Source organism: Mauremys reevesii, linkage group 2, assembly GCF_016161935.1.
Source record: "Mauremys reevesii isolate NIE-2019 linkage group 2, ASM1616193v1, whole genome shotgun sequence".
Taxonomy (NCBI): Eukaryota; Metazoa; Chordata; order Testudines; family Geoemydidae; genus Mauremys; species Mauremys reevesii.
In genome coordinates this window covers 12736649-12760461 of record NC_052624.1, presented here as the reverse complement: position 1 = coordinate 12760461, position 23813 = coordinate 12736649, and the positions used below count along the sequence as shown (strand labels likewise).

General features: G+C 40.6%; 1 protein-coding gene across 5 annotated transcripts in view; it reads right to left on the bottom strand.

Moving 5' to 3' along the window:
• OXSR1 (oxidative stress responsive kinase 1) overlaps positions 1–23813 on the bottom strand; it is a 132527-nt gene that overhangs the window by 13031 nt on the left and 95683 nt on the right. For all 5 annotated transcript variants that reach the window (XM_039524795.1, XM_039524798.1, XM_039524796.1 and 2 more), the window contains 8 exons: positions 18376–18485; positions 15085–15186; positions 11749–11882; positions 10395–10443; positions 8377–8442; positions 7983–8105; positions 3471–3506; positions 1318–1476 (listed from right to left, as the gene is read on the bottom strand). In XM_039524795.1, the coding sequence (XP_039380729.1) occupies positions 1318–1476; positions 3471–3506; positions 7983–8105; positions 8377–8442; positions 10395–10443; positions 11749–11882; positions 15085–15186; positions 18376–18485 (779 nt within the window). The remainder of the gene's footprint in view (positions 1–1317; positions 1477–3470; positions 3507–7982; positions 8106–8376; positions 8443–10394; positions 10444–11748; positions 11883–15084; positions 15187–18375; positions 18486–23813) is intronic.

Here is a 23813-nt window from a genome sequence, read left to right as displayed (position 1 = left end):
ACAGGTTCGCTGGTTATCTCGTGGCAAAGTGCTTAAAAGAGTTGTAGAACTTAAAGATGAGTTATGCATTTTTCTTTTACAAGAAGACAAGTGTTCCAAATTTGCTGACCTTTTCTGTGATGAAGTGGTTGTCAGTAGTATGGTATCTAGCAGATATTTTCGAAAAAATAAACACACAATCTGTCCCTTCAAGGTAAAGATGACATTTTAATAATGAGTGAGAAAGTAACTGCTTTTTGAAAGAAACTCGTGCTACGGAGAAAGCATTTTGAAAATGGATGTTTGGAAATGTTCCCATTGTTATGTGATTTTTGTTGCTGAAAACGATGTAAGTGTGTCACCTATAAAAGCTCTCTCATCTGCACACTTAAACTTGGAAACAGAATTTTCTAACCTGTTTAAAAATCTTCCAAATGAAGAGTTTCAGTGGGTTTTGAACCCATTTGTTAAAAATATAAAAATGCAACACCTTCCGATTAGTTTGCATGAACAACTGATTGACATCAGGGAAGATGGAAATTTATTAGCCGAATTTCAACAAAAACCTTTGCATAATTGGTGGATGGGACTGAAAAACGAGTATCACGATTTAGTAAGCGCAGCCAATGATGCACTTCTTCCATTTGGATCTACGTATCTTTCTGAGTCATCTTTTTCAGCTATGACAGCCATTAAAACCAAGGTGCAAAATAAACTGAACTTAGAACCAGATCTTCGAATCACTATCACAAAGTGTTAAACCAAGATTTTCAAAAATAATGAAGCATATTCAATCACATTGCTCTCACTCAAAAGCATTAACTTTTTTTAGTGAAAGCAAAAAAGTTAATAGCAATAAAATAAATTATTTTAAAAATATTTCATCTCTCATCCTTTCTAATTTCTATTTTTTGTGTATGTTTTAAAATATACACAATATATTAGTACAGTAGTACATATATATAATTTATACATAAATAAATATACATATACTGGAGGTGTGTGCTCAAAAATTTTTTTACTGATAGGGGTGCGCGATCAAAAAAGTTTGGAGACCACTGATCTAACCAATGCACTCCCCGTACAGCACTAAAAGCCACTACTAGTTCAGAGATTAGAAAACCAGGGAGCAAGCAGATCCCTGAAGGATTGTGCAAAGCTAAGCACCTCAAAGCCACCAGGGCCTGCCTACTCCTCTTACTCAACTGGACAATTCACCACTCTAGTACAACTTAGCATACGCAGCTTTCCTGGCTTAAGTAAATTCTAGTGAGACTGATACTTTAAGGAGGGTCTCCTACAAAACTGAACGTGTGTATAAAGGGTTTCTAGCCTTACCTGCCCTGCTGCTGGAGCTGCTGCAGGAGCCTGAGGAGGTGGAGGGACAGCAATTTGAGAAGGCTGCGCAGGTGCTTGTCCTGCTGGCTGAGGTAGTTGAGCAGGAGTCTGTGCTGGAACATGGAGTAAATGACCTGTCGGTTCAGCTGGTGGGAACAGCTACAAAAACAAGAGGTTTTAATGAGAAAAGGAATGTCATTAAAAGCAGGTGGTTGTGCATGATGTGCACTTTGACCCCACTTGCCAAAGCACAACTGACGAGTTTACTGCCAGCCACATTTCCATCCCCTCAAATCATTAAGTCAGATCCAAGTGTGTGTCAAGGGGCTTGAACTTCTCCTTGCTCTGGAAGATGATTCTTCCTCTGCCTCATTATCTCCTGAAATGCTCGTCCTCCCTATTACTATGGACAAGAAACTTGTACAGCAGAAGGACTGAATGCTACATAGTAATACAAACCAAGCTCTTCCCTGGAAGATACAATCACATGCTGTAGTCTCCGTTTTCTTGGAACATGAGCATTACTGACATGTCTCATTTGCCAAGTCATTAGGTCACCCTCCCACACTGCTTTATTAAAACTAGCTTGTGATTCCTTTCAGAGGGGATACACACACAACACAGCGAAGAATTAAATCTTGGTAGATAATTATCTGTTTCCAGAGAAATAGGATTCCAGGTATCAAGACGTCAAAACAGTTCCACATTCAATTCTGAGTTAACGCAAACAGAGTGGAGGCTCTTCAAAGCATGTAAGAGCAGCATGATTGGGACTGGATGTATAGATTTAACGCTCTAATCCCTGGCTGAAAAAATATGGAAAAGCAAGAACCTAGGGTAGAAGGATGGGTGAAATGTGAGTTATTTCAATTATAAATCTTCTGACTCCATTCTGAGATGGCTCCAGGAAATCTCTCTATAATTGATCAAGTTCTCAGTGGCAAGCTGAAGTTAGAACAGGTAGGCTGAACCTCATCAGAATTTTACAAGACACGCCAGTTTAACATCCCGTGTGTGTCGGGAAGGAAATAAGTAATATCTATGCACCAAATCAGCAAGCAACCATATGCTAATATCTGAGATACACGAATAACATTCCTGTGTAAGATTTGCAGACTGCAAAGAGTTCTGAAGCAAGATTTTTAACTGTCCTTAAATTCTCGCTCCACTGCCAACTGTGAAGGACTACTGAAGGCCTAGCTCCGAGGCTTAGCTGTAGGCTGAGAATGAGTCAGACCAGGTCCTGTAAAATGGGCACTTTAGGTATGTCCACATTGCAATTAAAAACACATGGCCGGCCCGAGCTGGATGGCTCAGGCTCGCAGGGCTCAGGCTAACAGGCTGTTTAACCCTCAGGCCCAAATGTCTACAGGGCAGCTGAACAGCCTCTTAGCCCGAGCCCACATCAGTTGGCACAGACCAGCTGTGGGTTTCGAATTAGACAAACCCTTTGACTAAGTTGTTTGGAGGGAAGGGATGCGAAGAACTTGACAGACTTTGAAATAGTGGATTCAACCTCAAAGCTGGAGAGCAGTAACAATCTTCAGGATTTTATTTGACAAGGAAATCAGAGAAGATCCCCACAGGGGTGTGAACATAGCAACTAACTCAATAACCATATGAACCTCTGTCATGATAAACTAAGTTGAAAACAACATTCCCTATAAAGCAGCGGTTCTCAAACTGTGGGTCAGGACCCCAAAGTGGGTCACAATCCCATCTTAATGGCGTCACCAGAGCCCAAGCCCAACTGCCTGGTATTGACGCCTGAGGGCTTCAGCCCTGGGTGGTGGGGCTCAGGTTACAAGTTCAGGGCAGTAGGGTCTTTCCCCTCCATCCCGCCCAGGGTCGTTGGGGCTCAGGCAGGCTCAGGCTTCGGTCCCCACTCCTGGGGTCATGTAGTAATTTTTGTCGTCAGAAGGGGGGTCGCGGTGCAATGACGTTTGAGAACCCCTGCTATAAAGGTTTGTTAAGATTAGTGCTAAGAGTCTCTCTCTAGCTAGTCAATGATTCCCCTTCTAGGGAAGGGACTAGCTTCCAAGCCTGGGGATATTATTTTTAGAGGCCAAAAAAAAACATGTTCCGTGTGATATTGGCAATGATTGGGAGTTGTCAGATTCAAAGAGCAACAACGTCCAAAAGGTCCAACTTACCTCAGAATTCTGTAAAGATTCTTTCACTCTGGGAGACTAAAAAATGAAAAAAAGATCAGTTGTTACTATAAGCTGTAACAAAACTGAACCTCATGGACTGCCTCAACCATGTTAATATTCACTAAATGCACATACATGGATCTGGTCTTACTTTTATCTACATATTAAAATGCACAATAGCAATCGAACCAGATAATTTCTCAGCAGCCTCGCCATGCTCTATCCCCCGGAAATGCATTGTCAAGGCTTGGCTTATTACTTACAGTTTAGATTTATATACAGTAGCATATAATAAGAAATGCCGGAGTTCTTTACTGGCAGAGAAATCTAATATTAATGAGGACTATATTGATCAGATTTGGATTTCATTAGCAAGCCGAGCCAATAAAGTCTGTTTTAAAGCCACTCCAACTTTTAAAGAGGACAACATAATAGTCTGCAAAGCAATTAGAATATTAAAGGTGTCATATGCGTTCAATACATTAGAAAGTTGAAGTCATAAGCAATATACACAACAATGAAAAACAATTCCTAAGAACGATGAAGTATTTTTTCCTATCTACAGCTGAAACAATGAACAAATAGTCTTTTATTTTATATTTGGGAAACAATATTACCTTTTCCTATTAGCTGTAATTTCTATTATGGTTATGCCTAGGACCCTCAAAGGCCCCATTGTGCTAGGCATTTTAGAAACAACTAACAAAAGGCAATCCCTTAGACTCTAGGTGTCAGAAAACAAGTGGAAGAGACAGAGAAAAAGGAAATTATTCAACATTTAACTAGATTTGGGGAACTCTGTGTTAGGCGCTATACAAACACAGGACAGACCCTGCCCCAAAGAATTTATAGCCTAAAACAGTGTTTCTCAACCTTTTTGTGCTGGCGATCCCCTTTGGACTTACTCAGATTTGAAAAGGTAGGTAGAGCCCTGCGTGGATGGAAAATTTATATCCGCAGATACGGATATCTGCAGTTATAAAGCAGATATCCACAGAGTTGCAAGGCACTAGTGACAAGAGACACCAGCAGGGACATGGCCAGCAAGCAGGCCATGAACCATAATGGTGAAAGCAGCAGCATGTCAGGCAGCTGCTTGCAGGAGCCAGTGCCCAGCCTGGGCAGCTCATCCTGCGTGGCTGTTCCACCCCCAGCCCTACACACTAGAGCAGGCACCGGCCTCACTGGTCCCTGGTCATGCTAGTGTGTGCAAGCGGCTTACACACTCTTTGGCACTAAAGCTCTGCAACTCCGCAAATATCTGCTTTATACCCATGCGGAGTTCTAACAGTAAGGGAACGAAGCCACACAGGGCCAAGGCTGAAGCCCCCGGGAGCTGACAGACTAATCCTGAGCCCCACAACCAAGGCTGACAGACCAAGCCCGCAACCCGGCTTAAACTTGTCCCACAATCCCCCTGGAAGTTGAGAAACAATGATCTAAAAAATGGGGTTGAGGCTGGGATAGTAAAGTAATACTACATGTGATATTACTGGAAGCAGAGGGTAACAAGGTGACTCTCAGTCCTGGGCACCCCGTGAGCTATCACAATGCCAGGAGAGATCCTAACCTCTTTTTGGTTGTCAGAGACGCCACCATGTTTTTTGTAAGAGTAGATGTTAACTCCCTTATCTTGGCCATATTTCCACTTTGGGTGATTTAAATTCAGCCTCCTTATATTCCTCATGCGATTTTAACTGGATAAGGTATCTTTACTCCCTGAACTAAACTGTTCAACAGAATTGCTTCTTTTAAATAGCTGTCACATTTCATTTGGGATATGACTGCATTTTAATGTTAACATTTTTTAAATAAAAGTGACAGCTTGCTTTAGCAAAGTTAAGCAAGAGATACGCAGTTTGGGACCCTGTTGGATGAAAGCTTCTCCATAAATGAAATTACTCTTGGATTTTTTTCTAGTTCCCTCTTTAAAGAAAACTAAGCTCATTTAATATTTATAGATGTTTTCTACAAATCTGTTTTCTAACTCACCAGCGCTACTTACTCTCTCACTTCTACAACGGACAAACTAATGACATTTCTATTCATTATTAAAAATGAAAACTCAGAAAATTTTAACTACTATCCCATTGAGCAAATTGGCTCAATTTTTACTTTCGGACAGAGATAGTAATTGAGCTGTTTGATCCCTCTGGAGTTTGGAAATTCAAATTAAAGATAAATCACAACACATGCTCGTACATGATTTATCTTCCACTATAAAATGAATGTATCAGTGTACAACAGCACACGGCATGTTTGCACTCACTAGTTAATCACAACACTTCAGTAATTACTTTTGCATTCTTGAAGTGAGCTAATACACTTTAAAAACAAACCTAGAGTCGTGTATAACATGATGATACCCTTAACATATAATCCTATTTCTTTAATCCTTGTCCTGCCTCTTCCCTTGTCTTGTTTGTATTCTTATTACCCTCACCTGCCCCGTGCAGTGCCTAGCGTACTTTGAGCTCTCAGACAAACAATGCTTCTAAGCTACATGGACTCATTTCTTGTGCTATTCAGATTCTTGGAAATGAGCATTTTAAAACTAATGAAGGGCTATAGTAAAGCTGGGTGCTACACAGGAGAAGTGTCTGTGGGAATAATGCCAAACAGTTTTTCTACATCTTGCTTGGAAACATGTCAAGTGAGGCTTAATGGTGGGATGGATTTCAGATTGTACCTTTCCACCTGGATTACTCTCCTCTCCTGGCACCATCAGCATTTAATCACAGTGGAGGAGCTCCTCCTACACAGTATTCTCTGCAACCGACTGGTCTGCGAACAAGACCTTTGTACTTTCTTTGGAAGAGAGGCTCTGGTAGTACGTTACAAATTGGCCAAAGTCAGTCTTGGATATTTGAAAATGATTATCTCCAGACACGGTTGCTACCATCTGGCATTGGTTAGGCTAGTGGCAAGATGAGAATTTTGCTTTGATGTTGTACTGTTAATGTCATTATTATTAGGTGCCCCTCGGAGATCTCCCATCCAAGTATTCACCCAGCCTGACCCTGATTAACTTGTGAGATCTGAATGGATCACAGTATAAGGAATGCTCAGTTTTCAAAGAATCTTTAGCTAGTCCAAACATTTGAAATGGAGATTATAAATTAAAGTGTCAATTCTCTCTCGCGCAATAGGAAAAAACAAATAAGCCATGTTCAAAACACAACAGGGGCCAGTGCTAAATCAGGGTATCGTGATTTCAGAGACAAAATATGGGAACAAAAAGTTTTTAATTTTCTCTGAAACAAGGTTTGGAATATCAGCCTCCTTTAAAATTAGCCTTATAATTTAAAATATAGAGAGACTGTATTTTATATCTGAGAGTGTCCTAGATCAAGATTTTCAGAATTATCTATCTGATATGGTAAGATCATCTCTGGGTGATTAGCAACAGTCTGAGCACAAAGAGAAAGCTAGTCAAATTTATAACTGGAAAGCTAACAAATAAAAACAGAATAACTGTAACCACCAAGCATATTAGAAAAAAATTGCAAGGTTGCGAAAAACATGTAATTTTGCAGAGACTTAAGGAAATTTCTACACAGATCATAAATAAAAGGGATGTAATGAACCAGAAGATGGAAATGAGAAAGGTGAATGCTTTAAAGGGGCAAATGTTTAAATAACACCCCAAGAGAAAATAACTTTAGTACAAGAGTATTTGAAGAAGTCTCCAAAAGCTCATTCTTTGGCTCTCCTTAGTTAAATCTGAGAACCATTAAAATCCACGTGTTGCTATGAAAGGGAAGAATTACATTCAGAAAAAACATCTTTGAAGTGGTAGCGTTCGGAATGATGAGCATAAATATCATTGAAGATTTAAGATCTACAAAGGATTTAACACCAAGTTTTGCACCTGTTTTTTTAAACACAATATAATACTGTAAAATCCGTAGCTACTTTGGACTTCACGGATGTCACTTGATTGCACACTGGGGCCATGCAACTCCATGGCAGTTGCTGGGATAGAACTGTTCCACCTGTCCAATCATAAGTCCCAGTTACTTGAGCTCAGGGAGAATGTTGGCTGTGTAAGACCTATGATGCAGTTAAGCAGTGCTGATTCTATCATGTAGGAGGCAGTGATATCCACATTAATCAGTTCATTACAGTACTTAAGATAATGTTACGAAAACAATCTCAGGTAGTTTACACCACTAGAATTTTAAATTAGCCACATGATTATCCTGATTCTGTTATTCCACTGGACTGGGACCCAAAAGATCTGTAAATTCCCAGCTCTACTACAGACTTGTGTGCAACTTTGGAAAAAAGTCACAAGCCCTGTGCCTCAGGATACCCTCTGTAAAATAGGGATAATAATACTTCTCCCATCCTGTCTCTCTCATCTCTGGTTAAACTGTAAACCCTCCGGGACAGGGATTGTCTTACTGTGTATGTGTAACACTTCACGCAATGTGGCCCTGAAGTCAGCTGGAGCATCTAGGCACTACTGTGATACAGATAATACAATTGTTGCAGAATCCAGTGGCTCACCCTGAGCTGTGAAATTGCTGCTCTGCCTTCCTCACTTTCTTCATCTAGTTCGTCATCACTCCACTCCCAGCCACCATCTTCAGTCTTATGAAGACGCCCACTGGAACCCGGGACCCTTCGGACCTGTTCAGCAGAGAGACAGAAACAAATGGTGTATGAAGCAGATAATTCTGTCTTTTTTTAGGAAAAATGTGTCCAAGTATCATCTAAGCTGTAATCCTGGATTCTAACAGCCACGGATAAGGGATCAGTGAGTTTATATTTAGAAAACATTAGAATATCACAATGCTAAGAATTAGTCCAAAAATTTTTGAGCACGGTGAAGCATAAAAACTAGCAGAACTGTGACATCCATGTTAAACAAAGGTGGTCACTGCCCATTGCATCTTGGTACCTTTTTAGCTCTTTCAGTGATTGTTGGTGCTCTCTGCAACATCTTTTCTTGTAGAAATTCTTTATTCTGGAAAAGAAAAAGATTTTAAGTGTCTACTTCACTCTTCTACTGTTAAAAGTCATTTTATGGCTCAAAGTGACAAAGAGTCCATAGCTGCATGTGACAAAGTGAGTATTCACCCACAAAAGCTTATGCTCCAATACGTCTGTTAGACAATAAGGTGCCACAGGACTCTGTCGCATTTTACAGATCCAGACTAACACAGCTACCCCCTCTGATACTTTATGGCTCAAGCATTTTTTGGCCATGAACCCCACTTTCAATCTAATTTTAATAAAACTAGGAAACTTGTGTTGTTTGGGAGTCAACATCGTTCTTTCTAAGAACATCTGCGAGATGTAACAAGAAGCAATTCCCTGGGACTGCAGTTAGAATTTCTCTAATATGCATGCTAATCCTATATACCTTTTCACCTGTGACACATTTACCACTGCAAAATGATATAGGATTAGCAAGTGAGAAGTGGTATACACGAAACTTTGGTTTTCCTTAAAATGCAACTGAATCACTGCAAAGTATTTAGCCCCTGATAACAAGAAATTGACCAAATTAAAAAAAAATTGGACAGGAAATAAGGAAAACTGGCAGTTGCAGAGCCTTTTATGAGGCCACTTTATTATGCATGTCACATACTGTCTTGCTAGAATGTTGATACTATTTAACTCAGCCTATTCCCTTTTCCCTTTGCTCTCTTAAACAGGTCCCTTCCCCGCTGTCAGTGGCAAGTCATCTCAGATGCCAGCATGAGGGGTCAGGAATAGTGCAACCTAATACATGGAAAATATGATCCATCGCTGGGGCCAGAGAGAGTTACAGAACACAGCACGTGTGTTTTCAAGGAAGCCCAGTATGTTGCATACACTGGAATAAATCTCTACATGTATAAGCAGTATCCCTTTGCATTAAAAGTCCTCTTATACCCTGGTCTATTTCACAGACAGGGTGCAGAAGAAGAGTCAGACCAATGGTCCATCTAGCCCAGTATCCTGTCTTTTAACAGTGGCCAGTGCTGGATGTTTTAGAAGGAATGAACAGAACAGGGCAATTATCGAGTGATCTATCCCCTGTTGTCCAGTACCAGTTTCTGGCAGTCAGGTGTTTATGGATACCCAGAGTATGGGGTTGTGTCCCTGACCATCTTGGCTAATAGCTATTGATGGATCTATCCCCCATGAATTTATTTAATTCATTTTTGAACCCAGTTATACTTTCGGACTTCACATGTCCTGGCAAAAAGTTCCACAGGGTTGAGTGTGCCTTGTGCGAAGAAGTACTTCCTTACATTTGTTTAAAACCTGCTGCATATTCATTTCATTGGTTGATGCCTAGTTCTTGTATTATTAGGCTGTCTATTCCACAATAGGTATGCGTGCTCGCCACGTGCACCATTGCCAGAAGTTTTTCCCCTACCCGTAGGTACTGCTCCCTGCTGCTCCCCCCGCACCTTCAGGTCCTTCTTGCTAGACAACTCCGACAGAGGGGAAGGAGGGCAGGATGTGGAATAGACATGAGCAACACATCTCGAAGAACACCAGTTACGGAAAAGGTAACTGTCTTTTCTCTCTTGTTCTAGGCCTTAGGTCAAGGGTTGAGGGTGGGTGCGGAGAGAGGATATGGGGAGAAGTCCATATTTGGATGGAAATGAGGAAACCGTTTTCTGGCTGGTTATTTTTAAGATGTGGATGAGGTCTTAGATTTGGTAACCGTCTTTTCTTCTTTTTAAGAAGTCTCTATGAAACAGGTTTCTTTAACAGAATACATGATTTGATAGCATACAAAGGTTTTATTTCATTAATTTGCAACAAGCAGCCTAACTTACAACAATGGTTGTAAATAAAACAGCCATCTCAAACTCACACCAGTAAAGCCTTATACCGCCCTACATATTTCATTATACATAATGTTTCCCTTCCATACAATTTTGGAATGATAAATTGAGTTAGAAAGTTTTACCATACCTTTGCTTTTGTGAAAAATTTGTGTCTTAGTAGCTCTGCTGCTGTTGGTCTATTAACAAAAGAGGGAGAAAAACAGTTATAATTGTTACTTTGAAATGTAACATTCTTCCAAGCTGCTTGCTTCATTCACCACAACCTGCCTACAACATGAAACTTTGCCACCTGTTTACCCACAACCTGAGACCCCGAGTCAGCTGACCCGGGCTAGCCGTGGGTGTCTAATTGCTGTGTAGACATATCCAATAAGAACAGGAAAAGCAATGGCTCTTTTCCAGATGTATGCACTTCAGTTCCCGCCTCTGCTTTAAGGCAGATAGTTACTGAATACTAACTCTGCATTAGGTTAGTTATCTTTGGAAAGTGATATATATAGACATTACACATTTAGGAGGTGCACAGATATACCTTTGGTTATCTGCTGGCACCATTTGGCTGAAATTGGTTTGTGAGCTCTTCTAGATTGTTGCTGCCTTTGTTTTACTCATCTGTACATTTTCTAGCATAACGGGACCCTGACTGGGGCTTCATGCCCCTACCATAGAAGACAGAAAGAAATAGTAATAAATTGAGAATTGCAAGTCCATTTGCTTTTTCCCCACCTCATCACACCCTTAACACTGAACAGACGACCATCTACTTGGAGGGAGAGGATGATTTAAAACTGCTGTATCAGGATATTTTAAAAGGATTCGCATGGATGAGAGAAAACGTTATGGGAAAATTTGCCAATGTTTTATGTAGCTGCCCTTAATAAACTGTCCTTATAATCAAATGAGTTAAGATTGCGCTAAGAGCCTTCTTATATTTGAAAATTTAAAAACAATGTACAGACGCTCCCGGGGTTACACAAGACCCGACTTGCGCAAATTCGCACTTACGGAAAAAGTTCCATAAGCCAGAAATAGGATTTTCAAGTTGCGGAAATTTTTGCGTAACTTACGGGTATATGTTTCCGACTTACGCAAAATCCAAGTTACGCAAGGCTTTCCGGAACGGAACGATTGTGTAAGTCAGGGGGTGTCTGTATATTTTAAAAGCTCCACAGGTAAATACATAGTTCACAATCTATAATTTCTGATGTGCAAAAAACACAGTGAAGCTTGAACCAGAAGTGAGACAAAAATCGCAATTAACTCTCTGGGAGTACAACACTGAGCAGTAAGCTAGTCAGAACTGGTTAATCAGAATGGAAGTTGTGTGTCTTGCCAGTCGTACACAGTATTGAACATTTATCCCTATTTTTAAAAAATGATGAACGCCAGGAGAACTTATTGTCAGACAGCAGGTCCTCTGCAATCTTCTTGGAGAGCTAACTAAGACAACTATTGTTTTAAAATGGTGGTGGTAGTTTTACCTTTTTTCAGGGTCTTTCTGTAGGCATGATGAAATCATTTTCCTAAATGATTTCCCATACTTCTTCAACATTTCTTTATCTTGCACACCAGTCTCTAAAGAAGGTGGATCATTCTGTAGTGTCAGCATCAAAACCTGAAAGAATTAAATTCACTGGAAACATCTAGGAAGACCAAAAATTCTTAGAAGTGCGGTATAGGGAACCCCACACATACAGCAGCCTGATGCATTCTGGAGATGCACATCTTTAACATGTTTGGAGTTGAGATACAGGCTTCAAATTCAAAGTAAGGTCAGAGCAAGTTCTCAGGTCAGTCATGCCAGCATGATGCAGCCCCAAAGGGAAGAAAAAGGGTCCAGAATTTCTGCCAAGCCTGCTCATTCTATAAGCACTGGTCATATGAGACCTTAGATTCAAATGCTCAGTTCAGATTTCCCTGCAGGTATCTTATTGTGAGAGAGGGAGTTAGAAAGAAGCATGGCTAATTATGAATGTAAAAACAAAGGATAATTTTCTCTCCCTCACACACACACACGCCCCAAGTGGATGATTTCTTCTATTCCACTCAACAAAACAAAAACATTCTGAAGAAAAAAAGGGAAAATTATTCTTGCCTCTGTCTTACTCTGTCGCCTAGATACAGGTTTCATCAATTTTAGAAGAGGAACCAGCCTGCAGCATATTTAAAGGTTTCCACTGTTCTAAAAATGCAGTGGTCCATCAATTCATGCAGATTAAACAATCAAATGTAAATGGCGGTTAATATTCCCAAGTCACAAATATGAAAACATAATTACAACTTAAGTGACCTTTATATTCCAGGATCTGAATGTGTGGAGTTTGAATATAGTAATCGCAGAACTGAGTGCAGGCCACAAAACCTACTATAAAATGTTTTTAAAATTCCATCATCATCACATAAAAAACATCTGCTAAATCACTGAATATTTGACTGTTGCTTTGCAGACCAGGGGCATTGTTAACATGAACACTGCATTTGAAACCAACTCAGTTGTTAAAGGCATTGTCTGCAAAGGACAGTTGCACCAGTTTAACTTATTTTAGTTAAACTTGTGCAATCTCCTGGATAGACTCTTATTTCAGTTTAAGACAAGCTTATTTCAGGTTAGCATCAGGCAATAAAAAATGTGCTTAAATTAAACCAAAATTTGATACTCAAACTGAAATTAGAGGCCACAAAAGGCTTTGCACATGTTTAACTGAACAGGTTTAAAAACCGATTTAAATTAAACTGGTGCAATTTCTGTGCATAGACAAGGCATAAGGCAGGTCTCTTTTCAGACTATTTGTCAAACCCATTAAATGTTTCAGTTTTGAATAAAATATAATTGTTTTCCAGAAAACATGTTTGTTCCATTGATGCTAACTGGTGAAAACTTGCCTTTAATTCCTTAGTGATAATCAGGGTAAGTGGCTGCAATTTTTTGCAAGAATTTGAATATACAACAGCAACACAATTTTAAAACCCCTATTTAAAAATCTGGCGTACACGAAACAAGTATTTGAAGAGAAAGGATAAGTCTTCTGCACAGCAAATATCTGACAAAACAATCATCATATTAGTCTGGAACATGTCTGCATAGCAGTGAAGTCTCCAGGTCTCTTAACCCATAACGCTGTGTAGCGAGCAACAGCTAGTACAGTCACAACACAGCAGACCAGTAATGACAGAAACTTTTTTTTTCAGTCCATGTGCTCAGTTAACTCGTTTACTAGAAACAGGTATGTCTGAATATAAGGGCATCTGAACACGTAGAAACAGGTCCTTATTTTCTGAATGCTGAAGTCTTAAAATCCATTGCATCCTATCCAGCCAACTGCATCACTACAACAGGAACTGGTTTTCCTTTTTTTAAAAATAAAGGTTTTAATACTTAAATTTAAGCGAGGGGTAGAAAGATTTGATGTCTATTATAACAAAAGTTAAAGTTTTTTTTCTGTGGTTTAAGCAAGGTTTGTTTTATTCTTTTAATGGTAAAAATTGTGTCTGAATTCTGTTTTTAGATAGATGCTACGAGTCAGTCATGGAGGTCACCGATTCTGGGATTTTATGAGCCCTCTGTAACTTCCTCAAAATTGCACTAATTCAGCCCCAGGCAGTGGGGCTCAGACTTCAGAGCAAGCCCGAGCCCCGCTGCGCAGGTCTGAAGCCCGAGGCCAACCCCTACTGCCTGTAACTTATCTTTACGGAGCCTTCTGTGGAGTAGGGCCCCAGCCAATTGCCCTGCTTGCTACCCCCTAACACTGGCCCTTTGTACATTTCCGCGATTTTATTGTTTATTGCCTGTGTCCCATCTGTGACTTTTAATAAAAATACACATGCCAAAATGTTACATGCTTTTTTTTTTTTTTTTTTTTTAAAGTAGCAGCATGGGGGAATCTGTCTCTCTTGCAGGATCTAAAGTTTTTGCGGGTGGGAGCCGGATAAAAATGGTATTCAAAAAATATCCTGCACAGGGCTCTAGTTTAGAGCAACAACTCTCCCCAGGCTTAAGTGATGTGCCTTTAAAATGGAAACATCTGAACTAAACCAACAAAAATACCATATTACACACAAATCCTAGCTCAGTTCCCATAGTTATAACTCCCCCAAATAGATATCAGACAGTTAGAGCTGACAAAAAACATATGATGAAATGTACTACCTCTCTGACAGAATGAACCCAATTACCTTTCGGGAATACCCAAAGCTGAGACCCTCCATTCATTTTACACAGGCTACTCAACAGCCACCAGATAGCAACTTTCAGTCTCCAGCTGGGCTAACATCCAACCCAGGAGAAGAATGTAGAGCCTCTTACCTCTATTACTGATCCAATGAAGTATCCAAGCCCCCAGTTAAAAACTCTCCTGGGACAACTGGTTCCAGATTTTATGAGTAGGTGGATAGAAGGAACACTGAGGTAGGAGAGGACTGATTATCTCCTTAACCAGGGGTCACTGGATGCCCTGTTAGGTGCCTTTGAACCATTGGTTTTTCTACAACTCTAAGAGAAAAGACTGCTATGCTGTTTTTAAAGGATCCAGGTGAGATGTCTAGTACTACTCATGAGTATCTGCGCAGGGAAGGGTATAGATTTGAACAGTACTATTCTCTATTTTAAGCACATAAACACTAAAAAGGAATGCAACTTTTAAAAGGACTTCCCCATAGAGATTATAAAATGCAATTCTGTGAGTCTGGTGGTATTTTACGAATACAATTACAAAGGAGAGGCAGCTTTTCAACGAGAGGAAAATTGGACTGACCACATTCTTTCAAATAACCTCAGGAAATACTGTTTTTGTCACAAATATTTGAAGATTACTGCTCACCTTCATCGGTGGGTATTTGTGATAAGGAGCTGCCCCTGTAGCCAGCTCTATAGCAGTGATTCCAAAACTCCAGATGTCTGCCTTGAAGTCATAACCTCTGACCTGAAAAGTAACAAGATATTACTCTATATATTTTTCATTATCCCAACTACACCTCTGCCTACAGGCTTTGAATGGAGTTTGTCCAATGTTTGCATCATTTCTTTACCCTCAAGGACTCTGAAAGGCACATATCTCCCATTAACCTTCACTGGCATTGCAATTATACCCAGGAAAGAACATGCCTTTCTTTACCTTTCAGTTTCTTCCTGGCTGCAAATCAGAAAACCTTAGGTAGAACAGTCATACCTGAGAAAGACCATATTTGTAGCTTGTAAAAGAGTTTTCATACGCCACACTATAAGTGCAAAGGTTACATCAAGATGGCTACTAGGCATTGGGTTCAATCAGGCTTTGGCTTCCATACTAATATGGAAAGTCAGACTGCTTGGGTATGATTGAAATAGTCATAGTTAGGAGATTGACAGGCACAGCCCCACACGCAGTCATGTGTCTAACCAGCTACTTTGTTAAATTAACTGCAATCACGTCCAGTCCTGAAACAGGTTAGCACGCTACTCTTTGCACTGGGAAGTCCATGCTAGCCTGGAGTTGAGCCAGGCCACTGAGAAATTCCTCATTCCTGCTTATAGAAGCCATTGCTGATGTTTAATATTTTGCTTTCTTTTGGTTTAATGGGTATTAGTAGTTTCCACATTAGATGGGCAGATTTGTTCACGAAAGCCATACAACATTTTTACCTCCACCATGCAAAGAAAAGAAGTATTTCATACGCCAATAAGCCTTTTTCTTCATTAACATTACCTAGTGTTTTGGCATCTGAAATGGAAAGTTTACTTTATCCACTGTAGGGAAGAGACACTGTGTACTAACTTTAATGAGAACTACAAACCACAAGTGTTTTGCCAAAATGAAATTGTTTGCATTTCCTGCTCTCTAGACAAATGGGAGAAGACTGCAATAGTTGAATACGTGCAAATTTAATAGCAGTATTGCACTAGATAAGTTGACAATTAGTTTAGGAGAAGACACTAATTCTGACAAAGCCAAAAGTTTTGCACAAACTACCTTTAAGGAACAAGACTATTGTTGCATTTTGAAGAACACTTCCAGATTTCAATTTATGGTTCATCTTGTTCTATATGCATATGGTTAAATTAAATTTGATAAGTTTACTATACTTCATTTACCGTGTACTAGTTCCTTAAGTTCTGTAGGCGCTGTGTGTGTGTGTGTGTGTGTGTGTGTGTGTGTGTGTGAGTGTGAGTGAGAGAGTGAGAGACACACACACACACACACACATATATATCTCTGGACATTCCATATCTAGCCTGCCTGGGATACTATCACTTAAATCCCATCAAAGTGGAGTAAAAGGAGATTACTACCAGCAGTTTCTATGTAAAATTGGCTTTATATGATTACATTAGTAGAGAAAAAAAATCTCTGTAAAGTTTAATAAAATTACGTTGCATCACACTGTGTGTGGCTCAATAATGCTGGAGAATAAATTTAAACTATAATCAAAGAGACAAAAACAACAGTGCAGCACAGTGTTAGTCTTGTAGTAGATGCACAAATACATCAATAATTTTTTTCAATAAATGTTAACACCTAATTTATAGCTTCTGATTACAGTACAAAATCCTGCTTGTAAACTGAAGTCAGTGGGGAAGTTTTCAAATTCCTATATATTAGTTTAATATAGCTAATGGCTACCCAAAGGGAAAACAGCTCTTCACCTGAATTTTGATCCAGAATATACCAATAGCCTTCATTTGTTTATACTTTATGGATTTAGATCAATGAAATTTACCTCTTCAATTTGTGCCATAAATTGTTTTCCAGTCAAAAACGTGCATAGCATTTAGAGGGATAATGGTGGGATAGGGAAGTTTATCCCAAAATTAAGAAATGGAGTTGGGTCAAAAATTCTTTGAAATCTACCTTTTCTATTTATCTATAACTCAAGATAAAATTGGCTCACAGTGACACCTGCTGGAAGGGAATGGGATGGTATAAATAGCCTTTCAAAATACTTTCTTGGTCCTGCTAGTGAAGGCAGGGGGCTGGACTCGATGACCTGTCAAGGTCCCTTCCAGTTCTAGGAGATCGGTATATCTCCAATTATTATTATATTTCTTGTAATAATTTCACACTCACAGTCCTTACGAACTCCTATAGTCCCCAGAATATCTGTCTCAATAGAAAATACTACACATTTATAATTAAGTCTTTTCATTTTAGTTACATTTCCTTCCTGGTTAAATATCTTTATAACCACTTTATCCTTTCAGCTTTCCCCTTTCTTTGATTAGCTGGTTTTTCGTTGATCTAATCCCCTCTCCTCCTTAATCCAGACATTCTGGACACAATCAGCCTAGAGAAGTCCAATAAGGCCCAGGCGACATCATAGAATCATAGGACAGGAAGGGACTTCGAGAGGTCATCTAGTCCAGTCCCCGGCATGCATGGAAGGATTTAGTATTATCTAGACCATCCCTGACAAGTGTTTGCCCTGCTGCTCTGTCCCTTGTGCCTCCAGTTACGTGAGACAACAAGAGCAGACATCACTTCCATTCCCAGTTGACCAGCAGTTCAAGGAAGGAGCAAGAAGCCAACGTCCTAGAAGCAGCCACTCCTTTTCAAGGGATGCAAATGCCAACGAGGATTTCAGTAGGGGTGGAAAATTCGTCAGGGTAATGAGTCGTCCCTTGGGTCCCATCTCCCACCCCCCAGTTTTCCTCCACACGTTACTGACATTTACATTTGTTTTGCCTTGCTGAGAGTAGTCCGCACTCAATGTTTAAGAAGCAAATATTGTTTTATCCCTCCCATCATCCCCAATATCCTCCACTTTAATGGAGCAAGTAGCTCCACTGAAACAGGCAGCAACCATTGTCTGAGTTTAAGAAACAATCCTGGATCTTGCATAGCCTTTTATCAGAGGCTAGCTGGGATGACAAAGGGTGTTAGAGAAAAACCTAACAGATAGAAGAAGGGCCTGAAATTGTGAGTGCTCAAATCAGTCCGAAATTTTAGAGAAAGCAGCCTGTACTATACTGAGCGGTCCGAGTACTAAGCTGTCCTCTGGGACCTTCAGAAAGCCACAGTGGGTGGCATGAGAACCGAGCCACCACAGTGACCAAAGCTTTCATAAACAAACATCAATGACTTAGAAAACTGTACATGGCAAGTGAGCTAACAAGACACTAGCAATTAAACAGTTACCTGTTCCATGACTTCTGGTGCCATCCAGCACGGGGTGCCCACAAAGGTTTTTCTCACTTTATTTCTGGTAATATCACCACCAGTTGCTAAAAATGCACTAACACCGAAGTCTGAAATAGCAAAAAAATGCCTACAGTGAAGAATATATCCAGAACATGAAGAAAAAAAAAAGCCCAAGAAATCTCAGCTATGCAGCCGATGGTCATTTTTCACATGGGGAAGTTTCTGAAGGACTAAGAATGATCGACTAAGGCAAATTAGTCCTTTGACAATGTTCATAACCACTGAATGGTATCTATTACATTCAAGAGGTGGGAAGTGCAGTATTCTAATTTTTAACAATGGTCTTTGAGCAAGGGAATGAAGGAAGGACTACATACACCCTCAATGCACAGCAGATCTCCCACTGGTGTCAATGAGAAGTTCGCACAGAGACCAAGGAGAAAACGGTTGTTATATAGTAACAAACAATAAGAGTTCAGTTAAGTGAGTTATTGTCTCCTTTAGCAACATCCTGGACTTTTATGATCAAAGGCTTTTGACTTTCCTCTTCCTCTCTCCCCCCCCCACAACCCCCTCCCCCCAACCTCTTTTTTTAGTTTCTCTTTAATTCCAGTATCTGCATCAGTCTTCTCTTCTCTCTGCGGTATCTCCCCACCTCCTTCCCTATCCCATCAGCTAAAATGATTAGCAATAAATGTTTGTTAATCCAAAAGCCTAACAACAATGTAAATATCCCAATAAGAGCAGAGGGCAGGCAGGGAGCTCACATCTATCTACCATCTCACTGATGGATGTCATTCACTTCAGTCCCAAAGTCACCAGCATTCTAACATGAAGAATGTGTCCCATCACTTTTATTTCTGATATAAATAGTTTTCCACCAATAAACAGTTGAAGCTGAGATTATGGAAAGTTATTTATACTCAAGGGATGAATCCCACAGCATTTTAGGCTTCCGGAAATAATTTGCATCCCTCATTTAGGTCTGCCCCACTTTTGAGCCTTGGGCAAGTTGAGAGATACCACTCAGAGCCTCATTTCATTCTGTTTGCAGCCTCGGGAAGACGCCACTGCACTGATTAGTGCTCTGCTCATTAGGAAGACTCTGCACCAGAATGAGGGCGGGAGAGTTAGGTGTTTAAATAAAAGATTAGAATTGATAAAACGTAAAAAGTGTCATGTGGACCACAACTGTTTCATGCAGGTGGGATGCGCAACACCTTTGTTTTCGATACTATGCTACCAAGTGAAGTATATTCTGTCAATGACCCATGACTAGGTCATACAACACTTTAATTGGGTACCTGAAGTTAACAAGCTATTGCCAATCAGTGACAAAAAAGTGGTAATGTTACTGGAATCAAGAAGTGTAACCGTCTCCCACTGAAGTAGGAGGCTATGCAGAGGCAATTTGGGACTGGATGTTCTCTATTGTATCAGTATTTTAAATAAGCCCTCCCCCGCCACCACAGTCCAACCTGGACTAGAATTCCTTTGTCAAGCTGAAACATGAGGAATGTTTATTCAGGAGGCACCTCACAGTACTAATTTTAGTTCTAGTTCTTAATTAAATCATGCTTTTAAAGGAAGTTTAAGCTGAACTTGCAATCACAATGCTGATATTTTGTGCAACAGATACAGGTGCGGTATAGTGAGTTTGTGAACAGTGACGCTGCCATGCTGGAACGAAGTGTGATACAAGCTCTCTGCTCAGAATGAGAGGAGCACTATATAAACAAATATGGCAACATGACAGTCACTGGTCCAAGAGGGAGCCGGGGAGAATTTTTCTAAGTATATGGGCAGAGTAAAGGAAAAAAAATAACCACACAAGATAAGAAAGAAATCCTGGCAAGACTGTTCTGATTTGTGCCTCATGTCTATTGAAAAATCAAATCAAAATTAACAAAAAATTCAACTCATGGTCCTTTCAGGTTGCTTTTAAAAAAAATCTTCTGAGTCCTCACCCCGGCTCTCTTCCATTTATTCCGTAGTGCCCCAAAATGCCAATTTGCTACACAGACTGCAGTCCTGGATTGCTGAAGGGGACGGGTCTTGCTGAAGAATTTTGGCTGATGGCTCCAGATGTAATCTCTCTAGCTGGGAGTTGGTAGTCCCAGATATAATCTATTCTAGTTTTATAATCTTTTATATAGGCAAATTTATACATACAGAGACAGACTTCCTCCAAGCCCTATATAGACTTTGGATATCTGGTACTACACCTGTGTAAAGCTCCCTTTAGCCCAAAGGATCCCAAATTATCTGACAAACTGGTATACAAATGATGGGCCTGATCCTTGAAGCTCTGACTATGCAAGATTCCAAGTAACTTCAGTGCGAGTGTGTATGTCTTGGAAGATCAGAACCTAAACACAGGAATTATTTCACCCACCAGTGAAGGGCAATCAATCATTTTGAACCTGAACAAACAGCACACAGTAGCAAAAAATGACAGTTTAATGGAGGAAATGAAAGAGACCATACCCAATTGTAACTACAGTAAGATTTTTTCTAGGAGAAACACTGGCCATTTATATGATCTCACGCTTCAAGCCCTAAAACCACCACTGCCTGTTGAGGAGCCTAAAATGCCGTGGGATTCATCCCTTGAATATAAATAACTTTCCATAATCTCAGCTTCAAATTGTTTATCATTTCTTGCACTGACCTCTGAAGAATCTGGTGCTGAATAAAGGTCTAGGTAGACCATTACCTTGATCCTGTACAGCAGTTCCTGTGTTTCTACAGAATGACCAAAGGTGCAGTGTCCAAGTTTTCCTTTGAGGCCTCCTATCCAAGTATTGACTAGTTTCATTCCTGCTGAACTTGTACGCTCTAATGAGGTTCCAAAACAAGGTTTGCTAAAATTAGGTGTATTTAGCTGAAGCCTCAGAATTTGTTTGGATAGAAATCATCCTAGTCTCAATTTGTGGTATTACCAAAAGTCACTGACATTTGTCCCTCATGACATGTATTTTTATGAAACCTCTATTGTTTCTAAAAATAAGGGTAATTTAAACTCTAGCAACAGATTGCAATTGAGGTAAATTTTTGAAGTACCACAGGCATATATTTTAAATAATGAACTATCATCTTACTTCAATGCAGGGTAAAGGAAATGTCATTTCAGGTAAAAATGTTCCAGCATCAAAAATAAAAGTCCTTTAAACAGCACACACATTTCAGAAAAATGTAAGAATTTAATAAATTCTATCTTGGAATTCTGGCAACAAATCCCTTGAGCTCTGCATTTGTCTTGAGGTCACCAGAAAGCCTTGGTGGAATTAAATTGTATTCCATTACATGGTTGATTTAGTCAATGGTTTTCCACTCAATTTACTGATTTCAAATTTGCTGAAACAGCCCACTGTAACAGTGTGCACTATTGCTTTAAAAAAATAGAGTGGCTGTTATCTCAAGAAATATTTGTAAAAAGCTAAATAAAAAGCTGCCCACGAGTTTAAACTTTATTCTTACTGCTGAGGTGGAAATAAGGTAGCAGCAGTATCATTACGTCTGTGTTGTTTCCGATTAAGTGGGTTTTAGCCCACGAAAGCTTACGCCCAAATAAATGTGTTAGTCTCTAAGGCGCCACAAGTATTCCTCGTTCTTCTTGCTGATACAGACTAACACGCTACCACTCTGAAGCTTACATGGAGCTCATTTCAGGTCTGGAAAACAGATTCAGTGTGTCACTGCTAAATACAAGGTGGAAGAGATTGCTTAGCATAAGTAGTTAACACGTATTTCAAGGAACCATTCAAGGTGAAGTGACTAGTCAGAGAGAGGAAGGGGGAGAGCAGGGTAGACTACTTGGAAGGGGTTGTTAGTGGGTTACAGATTGTTGCAATAAACCATAAAGCCAGTGTCTCTATTCAGTCCATGATTTTGTGTCTAACAAAGTTACGAATTTAAGCTCCCAGGCTAATCTACTGGAAATGTTGTGGAGGTTTCCTTTGAGGATGAGGACTGAGGGAACAGATACAGAGTGACCACTTTGTGAAAAGCGTTCACTCACAGGTGATAGTGTTTTTGCCTTTTATCTTTTTCCTGTGTGAGTTCATTCAAGTGCATAGTGATTATCTGGTTATTGGGGCATTTAGTGCACTGGATGTGGTACACCACATACCGTGATGGGGGCGGGGAGGGAGCATCCCCCAGCTCCATTCCCACGCCTGGGGACCTGGTTGCTGGCCCGGCTCCCAGCTGTGACCTCAGCCGCCTTACCCCTGTCTGCATTCCCCCCCCCCCACCACAACAGTCCCATTCGCAGCCCCATGGGGAGGGGCAGGGGTAAGGTGGAAGACATAAGGTAAAAAGTTTGCGGACCATTGCCTTGCATCAATTTCATCTCCCTAGCTTGCTTATGAGAATATCATGTAAGATTGTGTCAAAAGCCTTACTAAAATCAAGATACATCATGACTACTGCTCCCCATCCTCTATCCACTAGGCAAGAACCCTGTGGGGGAGTGAGGGGGAGGAAGGAAAATATGTGGATTTGGTATAATATGTTCTTGGCAAATCCATGCTGACTATTTCTTATAATGCTGTTATCCTATAGCTGCTTACAGACTGATTGTTTAATAATTTGTTCCAATATGTTTCTAGCTATTGAAGTTAGGCTGACTAGTCTATAAGTTACCAACTCCTCTTTCCCCTATTTTGAAAGAGAAGTACTACTTTTCCCTTTCTTCCATCCTCCAGGATCTCACCCATCCTCCATAAATTCTCAAAGGGCTTGGCTACACTTACAAGTTGCAGCGCTGGTGGAGGCTTTCCCAGCTGCAAACACCACCCCCACCACACACAGCAGGGCAGCAACCAGCGCAACTCCCTGGCAGCTGGCGCTGGCTGAAAATCCGGGTTGGGGAGGGGAGTAAGCTGCGTGACTGTGACACCAGCGCTGCTCAGCAGGACACTCACTCACCACCGTCCTCCCTTCCTCCAGGGAGGAGCTATCCCAGAATTTCAGTTCACTGCTCATCAGTTTGCACTACACTGCTTCTGCCTCTGCCTCATGTCCCTTTACCCTTTAATAAAAAAAAAAAAAAATTTAAAAATCCCCTGTGTGTTTGCTGCAGCCAGGTGGAGTGTTAGTTAGTTACAGGTTACAGGGCAGGTGGTAACCATGCCTCTGCAGAGCAGCAGCAGCTGGCACAGCAAGGTGAATTGAGTGCAGGGACCTTGGGGTGTTTGTGGGGCGCCAGGCGCAAGCGTAGGCTCCGAGCAGCAGAGCCGTTGGAGCAGCATATATCAAGAGCAGATATCAAGGACATGCTGGGGGGGGGCAACGGACGCACGGGAAAGAGAAAGAGTGAAAGAGCGGTATTAAGCTGCCCGAGAGCCCGAGAGAGAATCCGAGATCGAGATCGACCGCTGCCGACCCGCCGAGGAGGTGGGGATGGACCAGGGCCAATCCCAGGGGGGTAA